Source organism: Orcinus orca, chromosome 4, assembly GCF_937001465.1.
Source record: "Orcinus orca chromosome 4, mOrcOrc1.1, whole genome shotgun sequence".
Classification (NCBI taxonomy): Eukaryota; Metazoa; Chordata; class Mammalia; order Artiodactyla; family Delphinidae; genus Orcinus; species Orcinus orca.
In genome coordinates, this window is record NC_064562.1 from 83,810,373 (window position 1) to 83,834,271 (window position 23,899).

The 23,899-nt window shown below is 37.9% G+C and overlaps 1 protein-coding gene across 1 annotated transcript in view; it reads left to right on the forward strand.

Moving 5' to 3' along the window:
• TXK (TXK tyrosine kinase) overlaps window positions 1–23,899 on the forward strand; it is a 47,112-nt gene that overhangs the window by 1,498 nt on the left and 21,715 nt on the right. Inside the window, exons 3-8 of the mRNA XM_004268291.3 lie at window positions 568–773; window positions 3,337–3,402; window positions 8,050–8,104; window positions 16,805–16,884; window positions 17,822–17,949; window positions 22,499–22,573. Of these exons, the coding sequence (XP_004268339.1) occupies window positions 568–773; window positions 3,337–3,402; window positions 8,050–8,104; window positions 16,805–16,884; window positions 17,822–17,949; window positions 22,499–22,573 (610 nt within the window). The remainder of the gene's footprint in view (window positions 1–567; window positions 774–3,336; window positions 3,403–8,049; window positions 8,105–16,804; window positions 16,885–17,821; window positions 17,950–22,498; window positions 22,574–23,899) is intronic.

The following is a 23,899-nucleotide window of genomic DNA, read 5'->3' on the forward strand; positions in this document are numbered from 1 at the left end:
TGAATCGATGTCCTAGAAGAAAGTGAAAGACAGAAACCAACCAACCAACCAACCAACAAAAACAGTTAAAATAGACTACTCTGCTATATTTTGGCAGAACTTGAAATTGGGAAAAAATGTATCCTGGCTACTGCCATTTTGAGGCCAGGATTAATTTTCAGTTCAGTGGCGGAGAATCAGTTTTCTTGGGAAGTGTGTTAAACCCAAACACAAGCTTACAGCACGCGAAAGGGAAGAGCCGTTTTTCTTTTTCCAAGAGAGAAAAATCCTTGAAGTGAAACTATTAAGGAGGAAATAAAATTTTAAGAATTGTGACATGAAAACAATTCAGTGCAATGCTGGCAAGAGAATTGGTGATCTTGAGAATTTACAAAATGATGAGTGTGTTGCTGGATATGGAAGTTGTTCTATAGTTAGTCATTTCCTACCTTTATCCCACCTGGGCTTCTGCTTTGGTGCAGCTGGCTGGGAGAAGTGAGGGGGCAGGCAAATAGGCTCTATCCCGATTCTTTTTTAGTACAGATCACTAAAACAATAGCACAACGACTCACTCTTTAGTTTTTACAGTCCAACAGGGGCCGAGTGCAGCCATCAAAACGCAAGCCGCTGCCTCCCCTCCCACCCTCTGAGTTTGCTGAAGAGAAGATCCAAGTCAAAGCACTGTATGATTTCCTGCCCAGAGAGCCCTGTGACTTAGCCTTAAAGAGAGCAGAGGAATACCTGATCTTGGAGAAGTGTAATCCTCACTGGTGGAAGGCAAGAGACCGCTTGGGGTAAGACTGATGGCTTAGTCTTTACCAAATCTCTCATCTCTCATTCTCTGAAGACTTCTGAAGCATGACATAGACTCCGTGTAGTGGCTCATTTAATCCAGGTTTATAACTCTTCCTCATAAATGAAACAGAAGCTGTTCCCACACCTCCCCATCTGTATGAAAGAGCATTATAGCACCGTGATTTCAGGCAGACTCTCCAAACTAGGTACACGTGGCTTTATATCCTGATGCTGCCGCGTACTGTTGTGTGTCCTTGGGCAAGTCACTTACCCTCTCTGTTTCCCTCCCTCCCTCCCTCCTTCCCTCCTTTCCTTCCTTTCTCTCTTCCTTCTCAGTTATAATTGACATATAACATTATATTAGTTTTAAGTATACAACATAATGATTCAATATTTATATATATTGTGAAATACTCACTACAAGTCTAGTTAACATTCATCACCATACATAGTTACAAGTTTTTTTTCTTGTGACGGGAACTTTTATGAACTTTTATTTATTCTCTTAGCAACTTTCAAGCATGTGATACGGTACTATTAACTGCAGTCACCATTCTATACATTATATCCCCAAGACATATTTATTCTGTAGCGGGAGTTTTATACCTTCTGATCCCCTTCACCCACTTCAGCCCCACCCACCCCTGCTTCTGGCAACCGCCAATCTGTTCTTTCTATCTATGAGCTTGTTTGTTTGTTTCTTCAATTTTTCATTTTTTAAAAGATTTCACAGGTAAGTGAGACCATATAGTATTTGTCTTTGTCTGACTTACTTCACTTAATATAGTGCTCTCCAGGTCCGTCTATGTTGCTGTAAAGGAAAAGATGTTCTTCTTTTTATGGCTGAATAATATTCCATTGTAGAGATATATACCACATTTTCTTTATCCACTCATCCGTCAGTGGATACTTAGGTTGTTTCCACGTCTTGGCTATTGTAAATAGCGCTGCAATGAACATGGGGGTGCATATATCTTTTTGAGTTAGTGTTTTCATTTTCTTCAGATAAATACCTGGAAGCAGAATTGCTGGATCATATGGTAGTTCTATTTTTAATGAATTTTTGTTTCTTTAGTTGTAAAATGGGAATGATCGTTCCTACCATACAAGTTCTTATTCTAATTTATGCTTTCTTTGGCAATTTGAATTTTTTTCCTGTTAAGCTCTGAGATAGAAACAGAAACAGTATCTTATTCATTTTCATATTTCTACAATGACTAGTTTTAGAAGTAAACATTGCAATAGTTTCTGAATTAAATTGGAAAGAAAAAAGACCCTGGGATGCAATAAGACTTCTTTGTGTCCGTTGCAATAGATTGCTAATGCCAGACTGGAGTCCTGGGTAGAGAAGAATTCTGAGGAGTAGGTGAGCTTTCTGGGAAAGAATGCTGGCATTGATTTCTGATCCTTGTCAGGATTTGGAGATTGTAAGTGTCTAAGCATCAGAAGTACATACATACCTCTTTATTTATATTTTCCTGATGATTTGGCTGTGTTACCAGTTTTTGATTGAGTCTCAACATGTGATGGAGACTTTTCAGTGGGAAAAGAGGTATGATGTCCCAGTGATCACAGTAAGTTAGTAGGTTCAGGGCTGTGTAATTAGCTACTGCTGCAGGTGGCCTATTGGCATGACTCAGACTTAAAGAGAAACAACAGCAATTTTTAACTTCAAAGTTAATAACTGAATATAGTTTTTTTTTTTTTTGGATTCAAACGTGATAAATAGTACCCAAATTCTGCTTTGCCACACCTCCAAACCCAGTCTCTTTCCCAAAAGGAAGCACCATTATTCATTTAGTGAGTACTTGTCCAGATCATTCTCAATGCACTCATTGAAACATATGGTATTGTTTGCAGATATAATTTAGCTAAGTCTGACCATACTTTATGCATTGCTCTGCAACTTGCTTGTATTCCTCAATAAAATGTCTTGGAGATCTTTTCATCATTTTAAATTTCAGATTTCATTGGCGAAGGTATAGGAAAAGAGAAACCCCTCCCCTGCCGATGAGTGTATAAATTGGTACATTTCCCTTCAACAGCAATTTACTGTATCTACTGAAAGATGTACATACTCCGTGACCCAGCAGTCTCCCTGCTTGGTATCTGTCTTAGAGAAGTACTTTTACTTGTACACAAGAAGGCATGTTCAAGTATTTCTTTCCAGCTTTGCTGTAATAGGGGTGTGGCTAAACTAGAATATCTATTCTGTGGAATACTCTGTGGCAATTAAAAAGAATTAAGTCAATATCTTTGTAATTGGTATGCTTTTAATCTAGTCACTATGATGTCCCAGTGATCACGTAAGTACACCTTTTCCTCTTTGCAAAGATTTTTGTCAGAAAACGTCTTAAACTATTCACATTATAAGTCAGAAACTTAGTATTTATCATGCAGAGGTTTTAGTTGAAATGAAAAAACTTTTCTTTCTTCTTTCAACAATTTAAGTAGTCAAATGAATTTGATTTTCCCCTGCATCCTTGAGGTTTTTAGAAGGATTTTTGCCACAATAATGCCACAAATGTGCCAAGCGTTTTGATTTTTGCTTTGTCTTTGTAGGAATGAAGGCTTAATTCCAAGCAACTATGTGACTGAAAACAAACCAACCAACTTAGAAATATACGAGTAAGTGTCCTCCAAAATATGTCCTACGGTTAATCTATGAAAATTATGTACATTTGGGCAGCTTATAAGTATACATAGCGGTTTTGGTCTGTAAGACCAAAGTAAGGAAAAGAAGGTAACACGGTTGGCAGCTTTAGCCTAAGAGGTCTTTGATCCTTATAACGGTTGATTCAGAAACTTCTTTTTCTTAAAATCACTTTTGTTTTGTACGGCCAATTAAAAAAATTTTTGACAGTGACAATGTGAAACCAAACACTCATCTTGCACTTATTTTAATACATGTCCTAAAAGGAAAAGTTATTATTTAAAAAAATGGGGACTTCCCTGGTGGTCCAGTGGTTAAGACTCTGCACTTACACTGCAAGGGGCATGGGTTCGATCCCTGGTCAGGGTACTAAGATCCCTCATGCCATGCAGCATGATCAAAACATTTAAAAAAATTAAAAATGGCATTAATTGTGCATAAATGAAATTAGACTTAATATATAGACACATTACTATATTTAGCTCATGTTTTGAAATCTTTTAGAAATCAATGAAGTTGAGAAGTAGGCTAATGTAGTTTGGAAGAACATTTGGTATGTTACTAGAGTTCTGCTTAGAAATACATTCTTGCTACCCTTATAGATTTAGAAGACGGAAATCTTAGCAGTCACTCTGCAGATCATTCTGCCCCTCATTCTGCAGATCAGAAGCTATGGTTGAGATATTAAATTTATTTATTTTTGGCTGCATTGGGTCTTTGTTGCTGCGTGCGGGCTTTCTCCAGTAGTGGCGAGCGGGGGCTACTCTTCGTTGCAGTGCACGGGCTTCTCACTGTGGTGGCTTCTCTTGTTGTGGAGCACGGGCTCTAGGCACGCAGGCTTCAGTAGTTGTGGCTCGCGGGCTCTAGAGAGCAGGCTCACTAGCTGTGGCGCAGGGGCCCAGTTGCTCCGTGGCATGTAAGACCTTCCTGGACCAGGGCTCGAACCCGTCTTGAACTGTGAAATGAACAGGTAAGGCATTTACAGTTTGGTCCACCTTGCCTAGTATTACAGGTGTACTACATTCATAGATACTTCAGTCCTCCAGTCAATTTATTTGTTCAGTCTTTTTTATCGTGCACTTAGGATGTACCAGATGTTAGCTGTTCCAGGCCTTGGAAACACAATACGGAATACACAGAAGCAGTCCCTGCCTTCATGCAACTTACAGCTTCATGGGAAAATAGACATTAAACAACCCCAAATTCACAAATAAATATATCATTTTAAATTGTGGTATTATGAAGGAACAGTATGGGGCACAGGGAGAGGGAAGGGGATATAATTTAAATGAGCGTGTTGGGTGGGGAAGACCTTTCTGAGGAAGTGACTTGAGGGCTAAAGGGGGCAGGAGGGAGTTAGGGGCCGAGGGGGGAAGGAATGCTGTGTCCACATGGGCTTCTGACATTTCAGGGGAACCTTTATTCAGAGAAATATTTATGGCTACTTTGTTTTGAAATTAAATTATCAATATTACAACGTAAAACCCTGGTTTTCAGTAAGCCTTCAGATTTAACTTGTAAGTCTTGATATACTACGCATAAATCTAAAAAAGTTAAGAACAGTCACCTTAATTGATACTCAACATACGAAATGTCTTTAAACAATCCATCCTATTTATAAGCTCAGTTAATTAAATTTCTGGAAATATCTAACTTGCATTGATAAACTGAATAAACTCAGTTTTCTTTTTAAGTATTGTACGTCACATGCCTGACAGCAAATTTGCAATTGTAATACCCCTTTGTAAGTCCTTACATGATCCTGGAAGTGTAATAAGTTAAACAGATATATGTGGTAAATCGAGTTCTCTTATCCATATGCATGTCATTTTAAAAATTGGTTCAATTCCCTCAAACTTCAAATAACAAGTTTAAGATTAATTTTAAATTTTAAATCAAAGACAAAAACCTGATATGCCAGATTCTCTTAAAATTATAGATATTTTAAATAGCAAACATTGATTATCCTGAGCTATGGAAATATGAGTCTGATTTATCTAATTGTCTCTACACTGAGTGCTTAACCTTCTCAGGGTTAGAAAGTCACTCAGTGAAGCAGATTAACCTTCTCAGACCTAATAGGGTTTCTAGGGCTAAAACTCAAGACCACAATACTGTTACTTATTGATCAGAAATCTAGGAATGGCACATGGGAGGCTTACATATATATAAGATGGTTGTACCCAACCACAGTTGGACGTACTGTGAGTCCAATCCTGGTGAGTTTGAGCCAGGATTTTTTTTAATATGTCAGTAGAAGGCCCACCACAATCCTGTGTATTGGGGCTTCTATTGAAATCATTCAATGTTAGTTTTTTTTTTTAATTTTTTAAACATTTATTTACTATTTATTTATTTATTTTTGGCTGCGTTGGGTCTTTGTTGCTGTGCGTGGGCTTTCTCTAGTTGCAGCGAGCCGGGGCTGCTCTTCGTTGCTGTGCGCAGGCTTCTCATTGCGGTGTTTTCTCGTTGCGGACCATGGGCTCTAGGTGCGTGGGCTTCAGCAGTTGTGGCTCACAGGCTGTAGAGCACAGGCTCAGTAGTTGTGGCACAGGGGCTTAGTTGCTCCACAGCATGTGGGATCTTCCCAGACCAGCGCTCAAACCCGTGTCCCCTGCATTGGCAGGTGGATTCTTAACCACTGCGCCACCAGGGAAGCCCCTCAATATTAGTTTTATAATCAGTGTTGTCTCAGTAAAGGAGTTACAGCCTTACCTATTTGAAAAAAACAAAACAGAACAAAAACTCTTCTAATTTTTACCAACTGATTTAAAGAGATGAAATTCTGAAATACCATGCTCCCACCTCCTCTAAATTGCATTCATCCTATCTTTTCCTGCCTTACATATATCATTATAATAATGCAGATGGAATTCTGCATTATTTTAAAGGGTCTTAAATTCATCATATACTTCTATCTGGCTCTTTTGTTACTACTTTGAAGTCATTCTAAGTATGACTTCCACGTGGATGGATTTTTAATTTATATTTAGTCAAAATTAATATATTTATTTTATTTATCACTATAATAAATAAGTACAAAGCAACAAAATTAACACCAACACAATAGCAGGTAAAAAACACTATTTAGAAAAAAATCAATTTATGTTAATCTCTCCCCTTTCGAGTACATTATGCAGTCTTGACTTTTTACAGCTTCAGTTATTTCAGTGAGCTATAATCATCATTCTCCTTTTAGCACCCATATTTCAGAACTTAGCCAGTGGGGGGCCCCATTAAACTGGTTCCCTATGTCTTTAACTCTGTCTCATTTATTTTGAAAGAATTTCTTCTTTCTACAGCAAGAGGTCTCAGACTCATCTTGAAATTCCCTTCCACAATATGAATAGTCATTAAAAAGTACTGAATGATATGCACAGTTTAACATCACAGTTACTCTTGTTTCCACTAGCAGTAAGTAGTCATATAGTCATATTACTTTGATTAGAATCATCTGTAATCATCCCCTATTCTCTGTGGTTCATCTTTTTAAAAGACTGTTTTCAATTTGAGGGCATTAGTATTTAAAGAACCTGACCATTCTAATTTAGTGGCAACTTTCTACTATTGAAGGTTAGGGGAAGTCCACATGATGAGATAGGTTCCATCCTCCAAGGCAGGTCTGAGTTTCAATCAGCCACCTTTGCGCTCCCCCCACTTGACTTACTGCATGGTTATATATGCACTCTTCCTTCCACTGTCCACAAAAATATTATTTCTGGTAAAATTAGATTAACTCCTTTTTAAAATCTTGTTTTGAAATGAAAGCTTTTCCATTTTTCTGTCTCTCGCCTTTGTTCTACCGTTTCCTCTCTCTTTCCTGTACCACATTTGCCTACTGATTGTGTTGTTATACCAAACCATATGTTTAAATTACAGTGTTACTTAATTACGATCACTGTGTGTAGCTCTGGTATTTTAAAGTCATTTAATGATGGCTTCATGCAGAGATAACAGCAAGGTTGGAGGCAGAAAAGGGCTTCGTGAGTTTGAGCCAGGAAAGATTCCCAATGTGGCCCAAGCTTAGTAAGCGAGGGGAAAAAGAGGACCACCATGAGGCCCGTGAGGGATTGGGGCAGGGTGATTTGTATATTGGTTGTTTACGCTATCAAACCACTGACTTTACCACAAGGTAACAAACTCAGGAGAGTCAGATAAGTTGGTGTGAGTTTTAAGTTCAGAAAGATAACATAACACATATATAAGCATGTAAACAAGATGTTCCTGAGGGGAAAGAAATGGTTATTTTTTAGTTTGTTTAACCAAAGCTCTGTAAGGTGTTTATTGAAGATGATGACTTCCTAACCACGTACCTTTTATGGAATTTTCAGGAGGTTATATCATTCAAAATTATATACTAAGTGTGTGTCAGAAAGTTGAATGGAGATGTGATAGAATAAGTGAGATCTTGGCTTGCAATCAATAAAACTGTATTAAACTAACGGACACATTACAGTACGTTATTGTTTATCTGAGTTAAAAATCACTCCGTTTTCTAAAATCAGTTCTGGAGAAAGTTTTTAGAAATGAAGGGAATGGAGCAGCTTGGGGTTTTTTGTTTTTTTTTTTTCTGGAAAGAAATGGAACATAACATTTAAACATTATTTTTATTACTTTTACAGGTGGTACCATAGAAATATCACCAGAAATCAGACAGAACGTCTTTTGAGACAAGAGGTAATTCAATTTATTTGTGAATAAATTTGTGAATATTTTCAAAATTTCTGAGAGAGGCACATTATAAAGACTTTACCCAACTAAAGAGTTGTATTACTCACTGGTTTTGTTTTTTTAGTTTTAAAATATTGTTACAGCTTCATCTCTACTATACATTTTTTAAGTCGTAAACTAGATATCTTTGTATCAAATCATGTTTTTCATTGATTTTCACCATAATTTCAGAAATGTCTTTCTCCTGAAATGATTCGAACTCTAACATACTAAAACTCCTTCATTCACTCTGAAGTGCATTCTGCCAGAAGGGTCTCGTTTGGATTGCCTGTGTACCTTTGCATCAATGACAATCCAATATATAGTCTGCCCTCCTGAGCTTAGCTTAGACTCATGAAAAACACAGATATAGAAAAATACACGGGGCTGCACTTTCGTTCTTGGGAACAAAAGGAAGAGTGGAGTAGCCAAAATATCAGACTCAGATCAAAACTGCTCATCTAGGTCAAAACAAAACAAAACTGTGTATAGTTTAAATTTCCAACTGACGGTAAATATCAACTGTGGGTAAATGTACAGTCAGAACTAGAAAGTAAGTGAGAAGTATTTGTGTCATTATGACCTGGTGTCGGATGTTGAGGAAATCTAGAAATATGAGCGAGAATCAGGTCTGTATCTCAAAACTCAGTGCCAGTAATGGCTTAGGACACAGGGATGGTCCAGTTAGTAGCGGGGGGACAGGCTGAGCACAAGGGACACAGACCAGCCTCAGGTGGTGGTGGGGACAGAGGCTGGAGGTCTGGCCTGGCCTCACTGGCCGCGAGGAAATGGAGCATGGCGGCAAATGCAATATCTGCCTGGCATGGTGACATTATACATTAGTGGGTGCAGAATGGACAAAGAAGGTGTGATGACAGGCAGGCAGAAGTGGAGAAGGGAAATCGAAAAGTAGGTCCACAGTAAGCAAGCTGGTCACAGGTAATATGGCCTGAATCTCTGGGCTGGACAGGTCTTACGTGAGGTCCTACATCTGAGAGGAAACCAGAATGGGGCAAGTGTCTGACCTCCCTACAAAGGCTAGAATGGGGAATTTGGTAGCAAACCTTCCCATACCCACAACCCAGATATCGTAAATATCAATAGTAACATTGGGTCATAACATTCTTTAACAAAATAAGACATTACAGATACAGTTAAAGCCCACCCCCTCCCTCATCTTTCTGGTCCTCACTCACTCGGCAGAGGCAACCACAGTAGAAGGGTGTGTTCCCATTTTGTCCATGTGTTTAATTTTTTTTTTTTTTTTGCGGTACGCGGCCTCTCACTGTTGTGGCCTCTCCCGTTGCGGAGCACAGGCTCCGGACGCGCAGGCTCAGCGGCCATGGCTCACGGGCCCAGCCGCTCCGTGGCATGTGGGATCTTCCCGGACCGGGGCACGAACCCGTGTCCCCTGCATCGGCAGGCGGACTCTCAACCACTGCGCCACCAGGGAAGTCCTGTGTATGATATTTTAAATATATACATATTTTTCCTCTATATCTTAAAATATTTTTTGTAATTTACATATTTTCTAATTTTTATTTTTTAAAATATGCCTGGTTTACATCCTATTTGGTTATGAGGCATTTAAAATATATTGCTTGTTTGGGTTTCCTAATATTTTATTTAGCATTTGTCCTGTCAAGTTCAAAGTTAGCCTGGCTTCTAATTTTCTGTCCTCTTTGTCTGGTTTTAGCATAAAAGTTATACTAGCATCATAAAATGAGTTGGCATGTGGGGTTTTTATCTCTTTTTCCAATCTCTGGAATTGTTATATTAGATAGAAGTTATTTGTTTCTTGAAGGTTAGATATATCTTTTGTAAAATAGTCTGGCAAGCTGCATTTTCAAACAGATAGATATTTGATTACAATTTAATTTCCTTTTCTGTTTGTGTTTTTTTTTGTTGTTTTTTGTTTTTTGTTTTTTTTTGCGGTACGCGGGTCTCTCACCGCTGTGGCCTCTCCTGTTGCGGAGCACAGGCTCCGGACGCGCAGGCCCAGCGGCCATGGCCCACGGGCCCAGCCGCTCTGCGGCACATGGGATCCTCCCGGACTGGGGCACGAACCCGCATCCCCTGCATCGGCAGGCGGACCCTCAACCACTGCGCCACCAGGGAAGCCCCTGTTTGCGTTTTTTGGGGAGATTTAATTTATATTTACCTAAGGAATTGCCTATTTTATATTTATTTTCAAATTTATTGCATAAATTATTTATGGAAGTATCTTATAATTTTATTAATTTCATATTTCAATAGTCAAAAAATTTTTATACTTCAAAAATCAAAAGGAAGGACTTTGAATTTTCTTTCATCCTTGTCTCCAACCCATCAATTTCCCTCCAAACTACTATTATTAGTTTGTTTTGTGTCCTTTCACAGATATTTACTACATATGCAAGCACGTACAATATATCAATATTTTCTTGTGTTATTTTTATGCAAATGGTAACATAATTATTATACTTTTCTGTACGTTACTTTTTTTCACTTAATAATATATTTTAGGAATCTTTCCACATCAGTATGTAAAGTGTCCTCATTCATTTTACACCTGCATAGTATTTCTTAGCATGAATGTGTCACAATTTATTTTTTTAATTAATTAATTAATTTATTATTTTTTGGCTGCGTTGGGTCTTCGTTGCGGTGTGCGGGCTTCTCATTGCAGTGGCTTCTCTTGTTGCGGAGCACGGGCTCTAGGTGTGCGGGCTTCAACAGTTGTGGCTCGCGAGCTCTAGAGCCTACGCTCAGCAGTCGTGGCACTCAGGCTTAGTTACTCCGCGGCATGTGCGATCTTCCCAGACCAGGGCTCGAACCCGTGTCCCCTGCATTGGCAGGTGGATTCTTAACCACTGCGCCACCAGGGAAGTCCCTGTCACAATTTATTTAACCGATCCTTCATCATAGAAATTTAAGTAGTATATACTTCTTTACTATTAAAACAGTCCTGCCGTAGGTAACCAACACGTTTGTCTTCTTTCCATTTATGTGAGAATATTTGTAGGATAAATCACCAAAGGAGGAAATTCTGGGTCAAAGAGAATGCACATTTCCAATTTTGTTAGATATCACAATGCCCCCTATAAGAGTTGTATCAATTTATATATCTGTCTTACATTTAGACATGTAAGAGAGTGCTTATTTTCCCACAACATCTTCAGCAAGCGTTTTAATTAAACATTTGGAACTTTGCTCTCTGACATCTCATCTCAGTGTGATTTAATTTGCTTTTCTCTTATTCTGGGAATGTTAAGTAGTTTTTTCTATATTAAAGTCTATATATTTGTATTTCCTTTTCTGTAGCTGTCCATATCCTTTGCAAGATTTTCTGTGGGTTTTTTTGATGCTTCCCTCACAATTTGTAGGACCTAGGTAGCTATATTGAGGAAATTAGCTCTTTGTGATATGTAGCAATATTTTCTCCAATTTCTGCTTTGTGTTTTTTTTCTTGCCATGAATAGTATTTGAATTTTTAAGACAAATTTTTGTAAGCCTTCAGGGTTTGTGTCAGGTTAGAATTGCCTTGTCCACTCCAAGGTTATAAAAAAAAATTTCCATGTTTCTTGACTACTTTAGTGACTTTATTTTTTATGTATACATGTTTGATCCATTTATAATTTTTCCTGTTATCATGAGGTTTGGATCCAAGTTAATTTTTTTCATTACCAAGTGTCCTTCTTGTCTGTATTGATTTGAGATGCCACTTTCATCATAAACACAAAAAACTATGTCTGGACTTACTACATGGTTTCATTGATCAGCCTGTCTATTCATGTTCTGCCATTATAATGTTTTAAACACTGAAGCTTTCTCTGGTGTGGCTAGCCTCCTTTCTTCTTTTTTAGAAACATTCTGGAAACACATATTTTGTCCATATGAACTTCAGAATTACTCTGCCTCATTTAAAAAACTTTCCTGTTGGTTGCATTAAATTTACAGATTAATTTAGAGAAAATTGTTCATGCATTACAGATCAGTGGGGTTTAGGGACCAATTTGTTCCAGGACCCATATATTAATTACTCATATAGAAAAAATTAAAATTAGATCCCTACATCAAGCAAAAACAGATCTTAGATGGAGTTAAGACCTAATAAGAAAAAGGAAATACTTTTGTATTTTTCAGGAGCATTTTAAGGTTTTCTTCATTTAGCCCTTGCACATGGATTTTTAAGTTTATTTTAAGGTATTTTATCTTCTTGTTGCTATTATAAATGGGCTTATCTTGTTATTTTTTACTTTTGAAAGCTCTTGATTTCTGTGAATTAGTTTGTAACTGATGACTTAGATGAATTCAAAAAATTTTTCAGGCAGTTCTCTTGGGTTTCAGGTATGTAATCTTATCAGCAACAAACAGTGATTATTTCAACCCTCTTTTATAATTTTAAATCAGTGTTGCTAATTTCTGCCTCATTTAATTGCACTGGCTAGTATCTCAGAACAAAATTAAGTACCAGGGCTGACAGTGGGTATTTCTTTTTTCCTGGTTTTAGTTAGAATGATTTCTACATAAAACATGATGCTGGACTTGGGACTAAAGTAAATAAGGGCTATTGTGTTAAAGAAGTATACATATATTACCATTTTATAAAAAATAAGAAAATCCTGATAATATAAGTTGAAATTGTCAAATGCTTCTTCAGCATCTATGGAGTTGTTGGATGAGATTTTTCTCCTCAGATCTATTAAATGATGAATCATATTAATAAAATCCCTAATATTAAATTACTCGTGCATTCTTGTATGTAATCCCTCTTGGTCATGGTGTATTATTCTTTTATTGTGCTACTGGATTCAGTTTGTTAACATTTAGTTAGGATTTTTTTTTTTTTTTTTTTTTGCGGTACGTGGGCCTCTCACCGTTGTGGCCTCTCCCGTTGCGGAGCACAGGCTCCGGATGCGCAGGCCCAGCGGCCATGGCTCACGGGCCCAGCCGCTCTGCGGCATGTGGGATCCTCCCGGACCGGGGCACGAACCTGCGTCCCCTGCATTGGCAGGTGGACTCTCAACCACTGCACCACCAGGGTAGCCCCTAGTTAGGAGTTTTGCATTGATATAAGTGAAGACTGGTTAGTTGTTTTCCCTTTTGTACACAATCTTTGCTGTGTTGTTGGTATGGATGTTAAACCACTTTGTATAATTTAGAAGTTTTTCTTCTTTCATATGCTCTGGAATTATTTAATTGATCTATCATTTCTTTAAGATTTAGTAACATCACAGTGTGTAACTATGGTGCTTTTTAATGTCGTAGCTCTTTTAAAACCTTATCCGTGTTTCAATTCAATTGGTCCAGTAAGATTTCTAGCTTTTCTGGAATCAATTTTGATAAATTTTATGTTTTGCTAGCTAATTACCCATTTTATTCAAGTTTTCAAATGTACTTTATAGAGTCAAGAAGATTCTTTAATTTTTTTCTGGATGCTTGTGACTTATTTTTTAATAGATTCACCCCATTATTTATTGATTAGGTTAAGTAGTAGTTTATCTATTTTATTGTTTTTCCCTATGCAACCAGACTTTGAATTTAATTACTTGCTGTATTATATTTTTGTTTTTATAATTTATTATTTTCTGCTTTTGTCTTTATTTTTTTATAATAATGCAATTGATAAGGAAATTTTGTTATTTCTGAGATATACATTTTAAAGTAATAACTAGAATTATGACTTATATCGTTATGTCACAACATATAAGATTTTTAGAAATTTCATGTAATGTCTGAAACATTTATATTAACATATTTCCATACAAATAACCCAAAGAAAGATTAGTATTAGTTGTTTTTTTTTTTTTTTGTACTGCAGGTTCTTATCAGTCATCAATTTTATACACAGCAGTGTATACATGTCAATCCCAATCGCCCAATTCAGCACACCACCACTCCCACCCCACTGTGGTTTTCCCCTCTTGGTGTCCATACGTTTGTTCTCTACATCTGTGTCTCAACTTCTTCCCTGCAAACTGGTTCATCTGTACCATTTTTCTAGGTTCCACATACATGCGTTAATATATGATATTTGTTTTTCTCTTTCTGACTTACTTCATTCTATATGACAGTCTCTAGATCTTTTCTTCTACTTTACTTGGGTTTATTTTATAATTCTTAACCTAACTTCTTGAGTTGGATCTGTTTATTTTGTATTCCTTTCATTTATTGATATAAATAATGAGACTGTGAATTTATTTCTGAGTATTGCCTGACCGATATAATAGAGGTCCTGATATGTAGTGTTTCCTTATTAATTTCTAGATTTTTTCATTTGAATTTGAATTTCCTTTCTTAATTGAAATATGGTTGACACACAATATTGTATTAGTTTCAGGTGTACTGCATAGTGATATGATATTTGCATACATTATGAAATGATCACTGTTAAGTCACCATCTGTCCCTTTACAAAGTTATTACAGTATTATTGACCGTATTTCTTATGTTGTATATTACATCCCTGTGGCTTATTTATTTTATAACTGGAGGTTTGTAATGCAGTCCCCTTCACCTATTTCCTGCCCCCTCCCAACCCCCTCCCATCTGGCAACCACCCTTTTGTTCTCTGTATCTGAGTCTGTTTTTCTTTTGTTGGCTTGTTTGCTTTGCTTTTTAGATTCCACATATAGGTGACATCATATGGTATTTGTCCTTCTCTGTCTGGCTTATTTCACTTAGCATAACACCCTCTAGGTCCACCCATGTCACAAATCGCAAGATCTCATTCTTTGTTTATGGCTAAGTATTATTCCATTGTATATATATGTACCACATCTTCTTTATCCATTCGTCTGTTGATGGACACTTAGGTTGCTTCCATATCTTGGCTATTGCAAATAGTGCTGCTATGAACATTGGGGTGCATATATCCTTTCAAACTAGTGCTTTCGTTTTCTTTAGGTAAATATCCAGAAGTAGAATTGCTGAATCATATGGTAGTTCTATTTTAAATTTTTTGAGGAATCTACATACTATTTTCCATAGTGGTTGCACCAATTTATAATTCCGCCAATAGTACACAAGTGTTCTCTTTTCTCCACATCCTTGCCAACACTTGTTATTTGTTGTCTTTTTGATGACAGCCATTCTTACAGGTGTGAGGTGATATCTCATTGTGGTTTTGATTTGCATTTTCCTGATGATTAGTGATGTTGAGCATCTTTTCATGGGTCTGTTGTATATCTTCTTTGGAAAAATGTCTATTCAGGTCCTCTGCCCATTTTTAAATAGAATTGTTTGTTTTTTGATGTTGAGTTGTATGAGTTCTTTGTGTATTTTAGACACTAACCCCTCTTCAGATATATCTTTTGTAAACATCTACTCCCATTCAGTAGGCTGCCTTTTCATTTTGTTGATAGTTTCCTTCACTGTGCAGAAGCTTTGTAGTTTAATGTAGTCCTATTTGTTTATTTTTGCTTTTGCTCCCCTTGCCTGAGGAGACAAATCCAAAAAAATGTTGTTAAGACCGATGTCAGAGAGCATACTGCCTGTGTTTTCTTCTAGGACTTTTATGGTTTCAGGTCTTACATTTAAGTCTTTAATCCATTTTGAGTTTATTCTGGTATATGGTGTGAGAAAGTAACCCAGTTTGATTCTTTTGCATGTAGCTGTCCAGTTTTCCCATTGCAATTTATTGAAAAGGCTGTCTTTTTCCCATTGTATATTCTTGTCTTTTTTTGTCACAGACTATTTGACCATATAAGCGTGGGTTTATTTCTGGGCTCTCTATTCTTTTCTGTTGGTTAAAAAATTTGACCAGAAAATGAGGCTTGTTTCTTGGTAAGCGTCTGGAAAGAGAAGGAGAAGATGTATTATGTTCATCTTGAGGAGTCATATCATGCTGTTTGGATTGTGCAGTTCTCAAGCAACCCACCAGCACTTGATAAGTGTAAGCTTTCACGGGTCTGCCAAGATTCCGAGATATTTTCCTCTTCATGAGCGTAAGCACACTTAATAAGGGGAAAACTTTTTTTACGGTATCAAACTAAACCAAACAGTCAACTTTAAGCTTATTTGAAAGCAATTTTCAGCTTTAGTGGAGTTTCCCAAAGAATGTCCATGGGGCTCCAATTGATAATGTACCATCAAACTTATTATAATATTCTTCCCTCCTGCCATTTCTCCTTCTGCCTCTCCTGTACCCCTAGAGCAAGCAGAATGGCTGTCCTCACTCTTCTCTCCAGACTCTCCCAAGTCTATTCTCCTTCCAACCATATCATGAGCTCTGGTCTCTCTTTCCATTCCTCATCTTCCCAGATGTATTCCTCTCTGCCTCCTTCACCCCCGCTTACCATGTTGTTTCTTTTCCTCTAAAGAACAATCCTGTCAGTCTGTCTCAGAGTTCTTCTTATTCATCAGCTATTTTTATCTATTATCTTGATCAGTAGAACAAAAATAACTAAATGGTGGGGCACAAGGCTGTCAAATGCAGAATTCTTAGAAAAATCAGGAGCAAAGTTTTAAAATACTCATGCATTGCAAATTCTTGTCCCAATTATATTTTATTTTATAGTTATGACATTTAAGTCTATAAAGGGTTTAAGAGATAACATTGTGTGTACTTGTAAAAACAGTATCATCCTTTTATAGTAAGTCAGTATAGCTTTGGTTTTCATTATTGAGATGTTTGTCTTTCTTCCTAATAAGGAATAAACTTGTAAATGAATGAATTGTTTTGCAGTCTAAAGAAGGTGCATTTATTGTCAGAGATTCAAGACATTTGGGATGCTACACCATTTCTGTGTTTATAAGAGCTGGGAGGTAAGCAGTTGTGATTTTGATCTCTCTAGAAATAGCAATCCCTGGGACAGTCATTGTTATGGAGACACCATCACATAGAGAATGTAAGTGAGAGCCTAACATAGAAAATTGCTGGCCTGGAACTTGGGACAACTAATTGGTTCAAATTTTATCCCCTAACGAGCTCTGCATGTGACATTGGATAAGCTACTTAAACTCTCTCATCTCCTTTTCTCAAGCATCAAGTAAGGAGATTTAATTAGTTGTAGAAGACACTGCTGGTGCGATTCTCTCCTCACCTTGGTTTACCCCTGGGTTACCTTGCAGAGAGCTCTCTTGTACTCAGAAAGCTTCCTGTTTCTTTCTGCCTGAGGATGTTCTCTGGCTGCGGGTTCTTGTGGTCCCCAGGGGTGGACTGGAAGTACCTGAGAGTTAGCTTCCTAGGTGACCCTCCATCCATGAGGAGTGGAGGATAAGCCCTTCAGCTCCTTTGCACTTTAGTGGGAAGACTCTGAGGTATGTTCCACAGACTCTCATCTCGTCCTAGAGGGATTAAGCCCCAGCTGCCCATAGCAAACCTGCTCATCAATACACCCGATACTGGTTTTCCTCCCTCCTTTGTCTCACATCTCTCACAGTGCATTTATTCATTCATTGAACTGATACTTGATTCAATAAATGCTCATGAGTGTCCATTATGAGCTGTACATTTTTGGACACTAGACTTGTCACCTAGACAACTTTCACTGAAGTTATGTTTGAATCTAAGACCCCAGTACCATAGCTGAGGAATTTTCCTGGGCTGGGGATGCACCTGTTGAATTTAATCCTATCTGCTCTTCAGTGTGTAGTGTTACTAGGATATGAGTCTTAGAGGTGGAGTCCTGTTGCTTAATGATTGACTTGGTTCCAACGTGGTCTTTTGCTTGTTTATGAACTCACATTTTACTGATTGTAGAAGTATGGAGGCTACCATCAAACATTATCAGATTAAAAGGAAGGACTCAGGACAGTGGTACGTGACTGAAAGACACCTCTTTCAATCAATCCCCGAGTTGATCTGGTATCACCAGCACAACGCAGCTGGTAAGTCAGAAACTTCAGGCTGGGAGAGTCGGGGAGCCAGGCCCCAGAGAGGGAATGTATCTCTGGTCAGACACTTAACAGGACCAAATATCCCTGTAGAAATGTTTAAGAGTCGAAATACAACCTGTCTTCTGTGCAATTCTCCTCCTCATTGATGCGTTTTTGCTTTTTCTAGTCAGGTGGCAAGAGGTAGGTTGATTTTTTTTTACATTTCTGCCAGGTTAGAAAAATGATAGATGACAAGGAAGCAAAAGGCCATTTAGGCATTATGCATCTGTTCTTGAAATTTACATGGAGCTAAATGTAATAAAATTTCAAATGTCCTAAAGGCTCATTCTTCTTTCTCTTTACCCCTCTAAATTTGCTCTTAACTTTAGAAAGTTGCAATAGAAAATTACCCTTAAATGTCTCATTGTCTGTTCTTTCTTGTATGGAAAACAGAAAATGTTTTACACAGGACACAGCCTTACACAGTTACAATTTGACTTGAATATACCAGAGGCATATTTAACCCCCTTTCCCAGCTGTAATTTGCAATAATGGCTATTTTTGCAAACCTATCATCTATGGAAAGATATAGAATTCCAGAAAGTTCCACCACGATTACAACCACAGCTCTGGTCTTCAGCCCTCGTCCAACCTGTACTGGACTACTCTGAGCCTATGGGGGGAATCTCCTTACCTCAGTGTTATAGAATTTGGAACCCACTGTAACTTCCATATTCTTTTGACTTCTTGACATGCAGTACTTTTTTTAGATTTTTCTCATGAAAAGTTGCGATGCCCAAACAAATCCCTTTTGGAAAGCGGCCACTTTTCCATTACACTGGTTCTAAATATCAGGAATAAATCCAAGGAAGTTTTTATTCTCTTATGGAGTGAGTCCACCTGGGTATTCCTGATGGTCACTGGGCGTTTGGTTAGAGAGGAAGTGGCAACATGTCTGAGCGGGGCCAGTGAGGACATACTTGTGGCTAGAGATAGAAACCCTTAGAATCAGGAGTTTTCTTCTTCACACTCTTCTTTCCCCTTCCTTCAAAGAAAAAATTTAAGAAACAGAGTGGTGGTGGTGGTGACGTTAAAAAAAAATACCGAGGCAGATCAGGATGTGCTGACCTGAAAAGATGTTAGTGATAAGTTGCTTAGTAAAGAAAAAAAGGTGCAAAACAGTATATTTATAGTCTTACTTTTGAAAAGTAAATATATAGAAATACGTGCATACATAGAAAAATCCTGTTACAGTTTAGGTAATAATTTTTAAACTAATAAGATCATAACAGACTACAAGCTGTTAATGTTTACCTTTGGGGAATGAGACTGGGGGTAAGGGAAACTTATTTTCTGCTTTGTAGATTATGCTAGGGTTTTAAAAAATTACAATGTATATAAATTATTCTTATAATGTGAGAAATACCACACAGATAACTTTTAAAATTAAAGCTAGATCAAACAATAAAAGAAAGAAAAACAGGGTTTGAGAACTTCTAACTACGGCAGCTGTTTATTAGGGAGAAAAGAAAGTAGAAAAGAGATAAGACAAAGAGAAAGAAGGATGATAAGAGGAAAGGCATGGGACTCAGAAATAGTTGATATTTACTGAAGACTTACTTTGGACCAGACCCTATTTTATGTATATTTGTTTATTTAATCTTCAGAGAAATCCATGAGGTAGATGCTGTTGATGTCTCTGTCTTACAGAAGAGGAAACTGAGGCATGAGTTGTGCTCAAGGCACACCGTTAATAAGTATTTGCACTGAGATCTGAATTCACAGAAATCTTTGAAACCATTGGAGCCGTAGAACCTACTGGCTCCAGAGTCTGTGTTTAATGACTGTCATCTCCTCCAGAAAGAGGCAACTTAGATCATTGGAGGATCCAGATGAGGCTGTGAATTGAAACCCATGACTATCCCATCTACTTTTTGACTTCTGATCAATTTAGCTCATGACAGTCCATCTCTTTACCAGAAGTAAGGACAATGCAAAGAGAGTGACAGACTTTTTTTTTTTCTATCAGAGAGACAAACCATCACTAAACCACTGGTAGTAATTCACAGAATAAAAACATTTGGCAAACAAAAACTTTGAAGTTAGAGGAAGGTGTTAGGGTCTTAAGGAAATTCCTATTATGTTCTTTATTTTGATCATGAGTCCCAACTTCATGAGGGCTCTAACCCCAGCTAGGTCTTCAGAGTCACTGGTAAGCATCCTTTCCTGTTTTCTGTTCAAACTTCTACCATTCTCCTCAAGACCCCCTTTCTAGTATTATCCACTGCCCTTGAGTAAATTGCCTAACCATCTACTTCATTAAGAAAATTGAAGTCTAAGGGGTACAAACTATTATGTATAAAATAAGTTAACAAGGATGTATTGTACAACACAGAGAATATAGCCAATATTTTATAATAACTATGAATGGAGTACAATCTTTAAAAATTGCGAAACACTACACTACACCTGTAACTTACATAATATTGTACATCAACTATACTTCAATTGCATGATTCTCCTGCCTGGTAGACACAGATACCTGCAATCCCACATGCCCTGAACTTCAATGAGGAAATGGAGCTCTTCATCTTATACTACTACTTTCCTTCCAAATTTACTCTTCCTGGTGTATCATCATCAGATAATCGTATCATCATCTTGCCAATTACAGGGGCTGGAAACATGGAAGTCAGAATAGATACATCCATTCTCCTTGCACTTCTGATTAATTATCAAGTGCAATGAATTTCATATCCTATATATGTCTCATGTAGGTCCCTGCCTCTCCCTGTGTACTAGTACTGCCCTAATCATTGTTCACTTAGATAATTACAGTGGCCTCTTCTCTGGTCTTGTTGCCTTCAAGGTTGACTTCCCCTCATCCATCCTCTATACTGATGCCAGAAGGATGTATCAAAATGTAAATCTGACTACACCACTTCCTTATTTAGGATCTTTCAATGGCTCCCTCCCACCTGCAGGAAGATGTAATGCTCCTTTGCAAAGCATACAAGGCCTTGACCACAACCAGAATATAACCTACCTCTCATGTATAATTTCTTGCCCCTTCTACCTCTCACTCTTTGCTCAAATAGCTCTTCCTGCATCATACCTCTAAGTATCAATATCATCTTATGCTACTACCTCTGCCTACAATGTGGACTCCTTTTGTCAGATCCATCTCAGGTATCATCTCCTGACAGAAGACTTCTTTGAATCCAACAATGTCCGAGGTGCTCTTCCTCTGTGTCCCAGAGCACCTTGCGTATCTTCATCACAGAACTTACTCCTTTTACATTGAAATTGCCTCTCTCTGCCTGTCTTCCCTCACTGAGATGGAGCCCCTGTGTGCAGAGTCCTCATTTTCCTCATCTTTGGTCCTCTGGAATCTTTGGGATCTACTTAGAGAGGTGTCTTACACACATTGGGCACTTAATAATGCTGCTTTCTGTTCTTATGTTGGCCAAGTTTGTTCCTGTCTGTCTTCCAGCCTTTGCACATGCTGTTCCATCTGCCTGGAATGCTGTTCCTTCTGATCCTTGTAAGATGGCTACTCATCCATCAATGTCAGCATAGCTGTCATCTTGTCAGAAAGGCCTCCTGTGGGCACTCATTCTAAAGAAGCTCTATTTCATCCACTCTACTTCATCTGCTTCATCGACTCATCATCTGCTTCTTCTTGTGTGTGCATGTACTTCTTTATTTTCTCTGTTCCCACTGGAATGTAAGCTTCATGAGAGTAGGGACCATCGCTGTCTTACTGCTGTCTCCCACCATGTAGATAATGCTTGGCACAAAGCAGTCTTTCAAGAAATGTTAGTTGAAGAAATAAATAATAAATGTTTGTTGAACAAAAACTGAAATTGACTCTATGGAATACTACATGTGGACCCAATCAAAAGAAGTCTCATTACTCTACCATGCTATTAAAAAATAATAATAAACTACTCTCAAGAGGAGGATGGGGAAATGGGTACACTTAGACACTGTTGGTGGTTGAATGAATTAGTACAAACTTTCTAGACACTCTTTGATCATGAAGTCACATTTTAAGAAATTTATGCCTGAGGCAATAATTTGAGAGGTGCATACAGATATATGTTCAAAAATATACAGCATATTTTACAATAGTGAAATCTTGGAAATAATATTAAGGTCTATTTATAGTCATTGACACATGTCAATTACATTTTGGGTGTAAAAATCTTGGAGCAAAACATTTACATTGCTGTGAAACATATCAGATGTTTCAAACACGCATAAGGAAATTTTTGCGAAGATGTTCACCAAAGTGATAACAGTGTATCTCTGAATACTAAGATTTTGTAAGGGACCTTTATTTCATCTTTGTATTTTCTTGGATTCTTTAGTTTCTGTTCAATGAGCATATATTATTTTGTGAAAGGTGTTTTTCTAATGGGAAAAATAAGCAAACAGACTAACTGTAGAATGCTTTTTTGCCTGATCTATTTAAGGAATAGCACTATATTCTAGTATATTTGGCTTTTTCTTTTGTGCTAGTAACTAGGACTGAAATGCTGACTTTTTTTCTCCCCAGGGCTCATGTCCCGTCTCCGCCACCCAGTTGGGCTGATGGGCAGTTGTTTGCCGGCCACAGCTGGTTTTAGCTATGGTAAAGTATGCATATGTGCTCAAGTAAAATTCAAATCCAGTGAAGAACCTATCCCAAGTTCCCTCTATGTTCTTTAAATTCTCAGCTCTTTTGAGGTAGAGTCTGTCTAGCTGCATTTCTCCTCAAAGTTTAAATCTCCCTTCTGAGATGTTTAAATATATGCAGCTCCTAAGGGCATTTAAACTTTGGGGGAAAATGTTTCACTTTTACTTCAAATTTCATTATACATTATTTGGAACCCTTTTGATAAATTCCAGTTCTTTTTATTTGAACGTTTGGGTTGTTGCTCTCTGGTTATGTGGGTGGCTGGGAAATGACTTCTCCCCAAGAGAACCTGCTAAAATGAGTTGCTAAAAGTGTCCTTGTCACCTTTTTCGAATAGAACTTGGACCAAGTTTGATTTGAACTATTTTCTAGTGAATGTGATAGTTGCAAATCTGTGAGAATAAATAAGAGCCAAAGAATCCTGCTTTCTAATTTGTTGATACTTTATTTCCTTAAATTTATCTCATTAGGGGGACTCAGAATATACTGAAAAAAAAAGATAACACAATTATTGTGTAGCAGATAAGCAGGACTCAGGGTCGCTGTGAATTGGGATGGAAAGGTGATTTCAGGGTGTTATGGGTGCCTAGATTATTCCTCTGCCCAATAAATACTATATGTTTAAAAAATTCTATCATTAGCCATTTATCTAAGTTAAACATGGTTGTTTTTTTTTTGTTTTTTTTGCGGTACGCGGGCCTCTCACTGTTGTGGTCCCTCCCGCTGTGGAGCACAGGCTCCGGATGCGCAGGCTCAGCGGCCATGGCTCACGGGCCCAGCCGCTCCGCGGCATGTGGGATCTTCCCGGACCGGGGCACAAACCCGTGTCCCCTGCATCGGCAGGCGGACTCTCAACCACTGCGCCACCAGGGAAGCCCAAACATGGTCGTTTTTAATTAAAAAATAAACTTTTCAATTTTTCAATATCCAGAAGAGTGCACAGTTCGTAAGTCTAGAGCCTGAGTAATGTGGTCTGGTTTTGACTACCTTATATAAATGAAATTGGACACCGGGCATCCATGTCTGGCTTCTTTCTTCCATCCTTCCACATGTGAATTCACCCACCATGCTGGGTGTGGTTGGTCCACCTGCATTGCGGTGAACTGCTATGTTGCAAGACTACACCGCAATGGATTTGCCCATCCTTCTTCAGATAGCCTTTTGGGTTCTAACCAGTTTTTGGCTTTTCTAAATAACATTATTATGAACATTCTTGTATGCCTTTTGATAACGTTTAACACACACATATGCCCCGACAATGATGGATATATACTTAAAAGT